This window comes from Ammodytes marinus (assembly GCF_949987685.1).
Source record: "Ammodytes marinus genome assembly, contig: scaffold_224, whole genome shotgun sequence".
NCBI lineage: Eukaryota > Metazoa > Chordata > Actinopteri > Uranoscopiformes > Ammodytidae > Ammodytes > Ammodytes marinus.
Genome location: NW_027648226.1, coordinates 45,001 through 55,000, shown reverse-complemented (window position 1 = coordinate 55,000; position 10,000 = coordinate 45,001). Strand labels below are relative to the sequence as shown.

The 10,000-nt window shown below is 37.5% G+C and overlaps 1 protein-coding gene across 1 annotated transcript in view; it reads left to right on the top strand.

Annotated features, from left to right (window-relative positions):
• Positions 1-2,629, top strand: part of LOC307270889 (double C2-like domain-containing protein beta) — a gene marked incomplete at both ends in the record, with an annotated part of 12,475 nt that extends 9,846 nt beyond the window's left edge. The window contains one exon of the mRNA XM_080054775.1: positions 2,493-2,629. Within this exon, the coding sequence (XP_079910901.1) occupies positions 2,493-2,629 (137 nt within the window). The remainder of the gene's footprint in view (positions 1-2,492) is intronic.
• Positions 2,630-10,000: the final 7,371 nt, after the last annotated feature.

Sequence of the window (10,000 nt, the reverse complement as noted above, 5' to 3'; positions counted from 1 at the left end):
CCCTTTTGAATAATAACAGAAGCTACAGTGGCCTTCAAGGACAAGAACAATTCTAAATTCTAAACCAGGGGTGTCAAACTCATTTTCACAAAGGGCCGAATTACGACATGATAATCACACGAAGGGCCAGACATGTCGCTTACTGACATGCCTTCTTTTTATTCCAAAACTCAAACAACATATCTAGGTATATAACCTGCGTACAAACGAGGCATAGGCTAGATTTTGTTTACATATTTTGGGGGACAAATTATATGTGGGGGGCATGGGGGTGCTCCCCCAGAAATTTTTGTGCGTCAAACACTTAATTTCCTGTATTCTGGTGGATTTTTCTGTGTTGGTTTTCTGTGCCTTTTCTGCGTCAATTTATTGTGGAAATGTCTTTATTTTTGTAAAGGAAAAGACAACATTCAGGTTCCTGGTGAAACAATTATAAAGGACTATAATGCAGTAAGGCTCTCAGGCATCCTGGATTGAGCCACAATATGTTTTCTCTTGGATTTTTCAAAACTTTCTGCACATTCAAAACATATCACGTTTTTTTATTTTATTTTTTTATAGGAATCATGACCCAGCACCAGTGTTAACTATTTATGACACTTTACATTGGTAATGAAATGCAAAGCCACCATTGGAAACAAAAGGGGTGGGCTATCAGCAGCTAGCTAACGTTAGCTAGTGAGCTATATTGTAACTTCAGGCAAAAGTTAGAAACCAGATAATGTTAGCATTCATCCTTAGACAGTTGACACAAACAATCATCAATATTAGCATGCTATTTAGCCACATAGATTGGCCTATTTACAGCCATTAGAAAACTGACATTTTTTCTTCAATGCAAGTTCATCAATTCATGTCTTAAAATCCTGAGCTGTGGAACTTTCAGCAGACATTCCTAGTGGTAAGCTGTGCGAGTGTCCTAACGGTTGGGAGCGTGTGCGACGTGCCAATATGGCACAGGCTCCACATGAGAAAAAAAAAAAAAAAAAAAAAACATGATATTTTTTTTTTTTTTTTTTCGCGGGCCAAATTGAATGGAATTGCGGGCCAGATTAAATATTGAAACGGGCCAGATTTGGCCCGCGGGCCAGAGTTTGACACCCCTGTTCTAAACAATGCAGCTGATGACATTCCAACCAACATGGATGCCTCCATAAGACCTGCCTGCTCAATGTACACAATGTAATATTAATATTTGTAATTTTTTATTTTTTTTTTTATTTTTTTTTTATAAAGCGTTCTCTCTTCTGATTGAATATCAGGTTGTGGGATCCCAGAAAAGTTTATTTGCCGATTACATGCAGAGCGGGTGACTGAGAGATCGGCTTTATGAATCCCGCACACTATATAAGTGATCACTGTATGAATAAAAAGCGATTTAACACTTATATTAACATAAATATATCGCTCACTTCACCTTTAAATGCTTTAATGTGTTGTGTTGTCTTGGAGGGGTGTGTCTAGAGCTGCAACGATTAATCGACAAATCGATTATTAATCGATTATCAAAATAGTCGCCAACTATTTTGATAATCAATTAATCGTTTCGAGTAATTTTTTAATAAAATAATTCCAATTTCTCTGATTTCAGCTTCTCAAATGTGAATATTTTCTGGTTTCTTTAATCCTATTATGACAGTAAACTGAAATATCTGTGTGTTTTGGACATAACAATACATTTGAGGACGTCAACATGGGCTTTGGAAAATTGATCAACATTTTTCACCATTTTCTGACATTTTACGGACCAAAACACTAATCGATTAATCGAGAAAATAATCGACAGATTAATCGATTATCAAAATAATCGTTAGTTGCAGCCCTAGGTGTGTCTGAGCTTTTTTTCCAGCACTATTCTGAAGGTTATTACAGAAGGATTTGTTCATATCGAGGGCTCAGAGCAAAAGGGGCGTAAGTGACATATTTGGCAAAAATTACTTTTATATATAATTTTAAAGGTCTTGATAAGTTCTATCAAATGGTAAAAGAATAACGTCACTAAACATTTTACCTTTTTGAGATAAAGGCTGAAAACATAAAGGCGTCAGTGGAAACCTTCGGTCGAGTTTAGAGCAAAAAAGGCGTAAGTGCATCATAAATAGGCTAAAAGAGCTGACAATATGGAGGGATTGCAGAAAAGACCAACATCTATACTACAGAAAAAGTGTTTTGAATATGTTTGGAGAACCTGATATACCCACACATGATGGAGACAATATGGACACTAAAATAAACACTTTATTTTAGATTTTTTTTTCATAAATATTTATTTATTTTTTACAAATGAATTCATTAAAGCCTAATCTCTATTTATGTAGAGATTGCTTCCATATGCTGTTTTTTATTAAATATTTACAATCAATAAAAAGTTTGTTTTTGCTCTCCTGTAAAATTCTGAAAATGTCTCTTACGCCCCTTTTGCGCCAAGCCCTCGATATATTGTTCACTGTCTGATTTATGAGACCTCTTTAATGTGTTGTCTTGTTGTGCAGGAGGGGTTTGTCTGAGCTGTCACTCACAGGGAGACGCTCTGAGACAGTGGATGGACTGTCTGAAGAACAAAGGAAGGAGGGTCGAGCGCTGGCACATCCTGACCAATCAGCTGCCACGAAGCATCAGCCACGAATAACAACAATAACAACCAATATAAACCCTTAAGCCCCGATCTCACTGGGCTGCGACAGTGTGCGACAAGTTGGAGACACAAAATTGCGAGAAAATATGCGAATTAGCGACAATTTTCACTTGCATTCTCACTGAGTTGGTTCCTCACGACACGTTTGCGAATGTCTGGCGAGCGTCGCACGAACGGAATGTCAGTCTCATTTTTGTCTCAAATCAGTCACAATTTAGTTTCATATGTCGCCAAACCCTCGCAAAGTTGTCTCACACTTTCTGAGTCGCGGAAACTAAAGTGAGAAGGGTTTGCAACGCGTTTGAGACACATGCGACCACTCTGAGACTATTTTGAGACTAGATTTGTCGCACACTTTTTTTGAACATGTTAAAAATTCAAGCGACCTCCGCGAACGTTTGGAGACAGTTTAGAGACTCCCTCGCGAATGCAGTCTCCAACTTGTCGCAAACAGTCCCAGCCCAGTGAGATAGGGGCTTTAAAGGTGCAGTGTGTAGCTTTGGCTGTGGCAAAGAAAGTGTGAAATAATGCCACACAAATAACAACAACTAATAATAACAACACTGTAACACACACACACACACACACACACACACACACACACACACACACACACACACACACACACACACACACACACACACACACACACAAACACACACACAACTAAACCCTTAAAAAGGTGCTCTGAGGAACTTTCAGTGTGTGTTCATTCTAGCGCCCCCTTTGGACAGAAGCGGTAGTGTTTTTACCACGCCAGCTGTTGTTCCTGGGTGAGCGAATCTACTTTCAAATTGTTTCTCCTACATCGGCCCTGATAAGCCTTCCAACAATCTGTCCCCCAAAAGAGAGATTTGAATAGTTTATAATTTTGGTTTCATAACCACACACACACACACACACAGCAACACACACACACACACACACACACAGACACAGACACACACACAGACACAGACACACACACACAAAGCAACACACACACACACACACAGCAACACACACACACACACACACTGCACCAGTTTAGTTTCAATCTAGATGGAGATACAATCTTATTTGCATAAACAGTCAAATCCCAGTTTGTCACAGAGCTTTTGTTTTCCACACACACACACACACACACACACACACACACACACACACACACACACACACACACACACACACACACACACACACACACACACACACACACACACACACACACACACACACACACACACACACACACACACACACACACACACACACACACACACACACACACACACACACATTTTGTCACAGAGCTTTTGTTTTCCAACAGAATTAGTAGAAAGAATTGTGTTTGTAGAAAATCATTTGGTGGTTTAGTTGCTTCTGTTGAGAAGGGATTTAGACAATCTCATAAGACTCACACGCACTCTCACACACACACACACACACACACACACACACACACACACACACACACACACACACACACACACACACACACACACACACACACACTCGCACGCACACAGGCAGACAGGCAGACAGACAGACACACACACTCTCACACACAGACAGACGGACAGACAGACAGACAGACACTCTCACACACACACAGAGACACACACACACACTCACACTCACACTCACACACACACACACACACACACACAGACACACACACACACACACACACACTAGACTAACAACCATCTGGTGCAAGAAAAACTGATGCAAAATTTCAAATCCATTTCACAATAAAAACTAATTTAGCTTGATGAATAGAGACAGTAGCTGGAAATAATTAGTTTTTTTCCACAAACTAAAAAGTATTTCCCTTATGATTCTCTTTGTGTCATGTTTGTCAATTTGAGACTAAATATCTAGTCACAAAGCTATGAAATAATTAAAAGGTGCTACGAGGAACTTTTAAATATTTCTGAAACAGTCTCATCTTTCCTCTGATGATCATAAATTACATGTAACAGCAAACCGAGACCATCAGTGCAAAGAAAGAATGCTATTTTTATATCGTTTTTCTTAATGCCTTTGTCATGGGTATACGCTCACCCAGGAACAACAGCTGGCGTGGTAAAAACACTACCGCTTCTGTCCAAAGGGGGGCGCTAGAATTAACACATACTGAAAGTTCCTCGTAGCAGCTTTAATTTTACTGTTTTCATAAGGCATTTTTACATTCCATATAACTTAATTTACATTAAAAAAAATTGTGTATTGAAACATGGAGACTGACAGACACAATGGTTCAGGGTTAATACAAATTTAAAAAGGGCCTAAATAATTTGATTTATATATATATATAAACGCTAGGGCTGTAACGATATGCGTATTGAGCCGAGAATCGCGATACACAGAGCCACAATCCTGCATCGCGATGTGTGAAGGAAGAATCGCGATATTTTTTTTTTCCCAGGCTTAAGTTTTTGAGAACAAGTTTTGGTGAAAGAAGCTGTAGCAGTTAAGCGTTCATTTGTTTTCTAACTTGAGTTTTGGTCTACAGCGCAGGTCAATATTTTTCATTTTTCAACAGTATTATTGTGTTAGAGAGAAGAGAGAAATGTTATATCTTTGGTTATTTATTTATTTATTTATTCATGCTGCTTATATTATTCTTTTGTGTTCAAATCTGTTCAGGTTATTTGTTATTAAATGTAAACATTAAAGTCCTACTTCACCGGTTTGAATATGAAGGTGTATTGAATTCTGAGATCCTATGTAGTATAAATGTGCAATTTTTTTTTTTAAATCGGTTCATCCTAGCCTGAGAAAAGGCAGAAAGAGTGTTTTTTTAACCCTATATTTCTCTTTCTCGTGACATCACAGAAAGAGAAATATAGGGTTAAAGAAAACGTACTTTGTAAATATTACTGTGATGTCACAGTAAAAGACATCACAGTAATATTTACAAAGTAAGTTTTTTTTAAAACACTCTTTCTGCCTTTTCTCAGGCTAGGATGAACCGATTTAAAAAAAAATTCGCACATTTGTACTACATAGGATCTCAGAATTCAATACACCTTCATATTCAAACCGGTGAAGTAGGCCTTTAAGTTAAATGCTTTTATAAATGTTATCTAAAAACAAATTCTTTACAAATTTCTAAAAATCTATGTATCGAATCGTGGGTCAAAAATCGTAATACTATTTATTCTGTTTTTTTTTTGTTTTTTTTTATTCATATGTATAAAAAAATAAATAACAGTGGAAAAAAAAAAAAAAAAAAAAATCGTAATACAAATGAATACAAAATATCGTTACAGCCCTAATACACGCACAACTGCTTAAAGGCCTACTTCACCGGTTTGAATATGAAGGTGTATTGAATTCTGAGATCCTATGTAGTATAAATGTGCGAAAAAAATTGAAATCGGTTCATCCTAGCCTGAGAAAAGGCAGAAAGAGTGTTTTTTTTAACCCTATATTTCTCACATTTATACTACATAGGATCTCAGAATTCAATACACCTTCATATTCAAACCGGTGAAGTAGGTCTTTAATGAAATTCTCGTGAGGCATTTTGAGACGGATACCGAATTCTATTGCACTTCCTTCAATACAAACTGTGAAAGTTAAAAATAAAATAAAAAATAAAAAATCATCCTACTGTTACAATGGCTACTAGGGGAGAGCGGGGTTGGTAGTAACACTTTTTACTCTGGCGAGAATTGCTCATCACCAAAAACATATTTCAATAGTCATTCCTACAATATAGCATCAAGGCTAACAACCATCTAACAATTAGTTAGCTATAGCTCACAACAATCTAAACTATAGCTGTCCCTTCACACTTTTTATGGGGGCGACTGTGGCTCAGGTGGTAGAGCGGGTCGGCCGATGATCAAAGGGTTGGAGGTTCGATCCCCGCCCTGCCACCTGTGTCATAGTTGTTGTGTCCTTGGGCAAGACACTTAACCCACCTTGCCTTGTGTGAATGTCGATAGTTAGCCTGCTATCGGTGTATGAATGTGTGTGTGCATGGTAACGTGGGAAAGGAAAACAGGTCTCCCTTGCAAAAGAGTCTTCGGTCTCAATGGGATTTACCTGTAGAAATAAAGGTTAAAAAAAAAAAAAAAAATGGGTAACAAGTGTTTTGTTATAAACACATTGTGTAAAAGCCTAGAAGAAAAATACTGAGGAGCTAAATATTTTCAATTTAAAAAAAAAACAAACACAAACAGTCCTCTCACCTCAAATTCAGCAGTCTAACCCCAAGGAAGACTATGTAGGTGACCTCTGATCCCAATTCTTGACATTTACATACCAAAATTTCACAGACAGCGCCTTCTGGTTCCGAGATATAACGATTGTGACAACCAACCCGTGTGACATATAACCCCGTTCTCCCCTACTACTTCTGATGATGATGATGATGATGATATATGGTTCTTCCTAGATGTTGCATGATGCAATATGTTGATACGCAGCTCCGGAAAAAAATTCAGAGTCCACTCCAAATGTTCGCTGTCTCTCGTTTTTAATATTTAGAGGCATAATGTTTGAGTAGAATTAACATTTTGGTTTTATAATATAAACTACTGACAACATTTCTACCAAATTCACAATAAAAATATTGTCATTAAAGAGCATTTTCAATAAGTTATGTAGAGATGAAGATTGAAGAAAAATCCAGACTGGTCTCTTAATTTTTTTTCCGCGGGCTGTAACTTCTCCTTTATATGTCTATTACTCGACCTGCCTGTTTTTATAAGTCAAAAAATGTGTTGGAGTGACAAGCGAGGTTTTGAGCTTGTATTTATAAAAATGTGGGTGACACTTTGTATTAAAAAGGTGGAGTCAGTGATTCTGGAGAACGCTTGTTGTCAAAAGTCACGTTTTCTCAAAATCAGTGAATATCTCCTCATGATCCGCTACCTGTCTGTCTGTACGAGTTTCCAGTGTTAATACACAGCCCAGGCTCTGTAAACTGGTATGTAAACAAAGAGGGCCTACCGTAGCTAGCAACAAGCCTATTTACAGAGTCTAGGCTGTGTATTAAAACCAGCTTATAGGAGATATTCACTGGTTTAGACAACAAGCGTTCTCCAGAATCACTGAGTCCACCTTCAAGGCTACATTAATAATCGTGGCTTGATTCCTGGACTATCAGTAATTCACAAGGGTTAATAGTATCTCATCTCATGCATGATTTTAGGCAGCCTTTTTTCATCTGATAAATACAACTAAATACTATGTACAGGTCTTAAAATTGCATTGTTTTAAAGAAGAAAATGTCTCATAAATCAGACAGTTAACAACATATGAACAAATCCTTCTGTAATAACCTTCAGAATAGTGCTGAGAATGATTATGGAAAGTTTAATTGATGTAAGTACTTTTAGAAGTTGAGATTTTTGGTTCAGAGTATTGAGGGGGAAAAAAAACTAATGTTGAGATAATGTCCGTTAAAGATGGTTGTATAGGAGAAATATACAGACGCAAACAGACAAGGTTTAGTCAAATAAACACCTGAATGTACATGTTGGACCTTTTGATTTATACTAGTATGAAAGAAGACATGTTATGGAAGATAAATAGACAAAAATCTCAAAATTGACCAGTGCTTGAAAAAAAAAAAAAAAAAATGTGCCTGCAGTGTCTAGATATCAAATCATGTATGAGATAAAGGCTAAGTAACTGATAGCTTATGAAGAACTATACAGATGAAACTCGAAAAATTAGAATATCGTGCAAAAGTTCATTTATTTCAATAATTCAACTTAAAAAAGTGAAACTTATATACTATATAGACTCATTACATGCAAAGTGAGATATCTCAAGCCTTTATTTGTTATAATTTTGATTATTATGGCCAACAGCTTATGAAAACCCCACATTCAAAATCGAAAATTTGAATATTACATGAAATCAATAAAAAAAGGGGGATTTTAAATACAGAACTGTCGACCCCTCTATAAAGTATAACCATGCATATGTACTCAGTACTTGGTTTGGGCCCCCATTTGCATGAATTCTTGCCTCAATTCCAATTAATTTTCCATGATATTCTAATAATATGAGGCAAATCAAATCAAATCAGTTTTATTTGTATAGCCCAAAATCACAAATACATTTGTCTCAGTGGGCTTTACATTTCATACAATATGATACAATATGACACCCTGCCCTTACACCCTTAGCTCGGCAGAGAAAAAACTCCCAGTAAAAAAACCTTTACCGGGATTTTAAAAAATTGAAGAAATCTCAGGGAGAGTCGACAGAGTAAGGGATCCCTCTCCCAGGACGGACATGCTGCAATAGACGTCATAAGTAGAGAAATATCACGAAGGAATTTGAGTTTCACCTGTATGAATAAATGACCGTAGATTCGAGTATAGCCTTGAAATAACTGATACAAAGTGTTACCAAAAAAATCTGTTTACAGTGATATATTGTTGTGGAAACTCTCTTATGCACGACTGTGTGAATGTACGAGTCACGCTTTCTATACGATCACCGTTCAACTGTTGTTTACACGTTCGGCTTGGCAGTTGCTCTTTCTAATCAGGTGTTTTATGTACCATGCAAACAATAAATTTGGAATGCAACAACAGATTGAGTCAGTGTGTGTGTGGGGTGTGGGGGGGGGGGGTGGGGTGTGTGTGTGGGGTGGGGGGGGGGGGTCTGGGTGTGTGTGTGAGAGAGAGAGAGAGAGAGAGAGAGTGAGTGAGGGGGTGTCTGTGTGTGTGGGGGAGAGAGAGAGAGAGAGAGAGAGAGTGAGGGGGTGTCTGTGTGTGTGTGTGTGGGGGAGAGAGAGAGAGAGAGAGAGAGAGAGAGAGAGAGAGTGTGTGTGTGTGTGTGTGTGTGTGTGTGTGTGTGTGTGTGTGTGTGTGTGTGTGTGTGTGTGTGTGTGTGTGTGTGTGTGTGTGTGAGTGAGTGAGTGAGTGAGTGAGTGGGTGAGTGAGTGAGTGAGTGGGTGAGTGAGCAAGTGTGTGTGTGTGTGTGTGTGGTATGCAGATTTTTTGAGAATTAAAGTTATTCATTTTCAAGCAAAGAAAAATTGAAATTGTTTGACATTCAAAGTTGTAAAATTTAGACAAAAACTCGAAAAATACCTGAAAAAAAACTTCACTTGAAAATGAATTCACGAGATGAGAAGTTGAATGTTGTCTGAGATTATAAAGTCGTTGTTAGAGACAGATTGCATGAATGCACAAGAAATAGTTTTAAATCTGTAAATACGTAAATCTTTGAAACCAGACACATAGGTTGCGTTCCAAATCTCATACTCTTTCTTTTTTCTATTCTACATACTACATCCGACGATAAAAATAATCTAGTTAGGATGCAGTAGGCATACTATTGGGACATACTTTTATTCTCTTATTTCATCATAACATTGCGCCTTGATCTTGCCTCTTGCTTTTATAT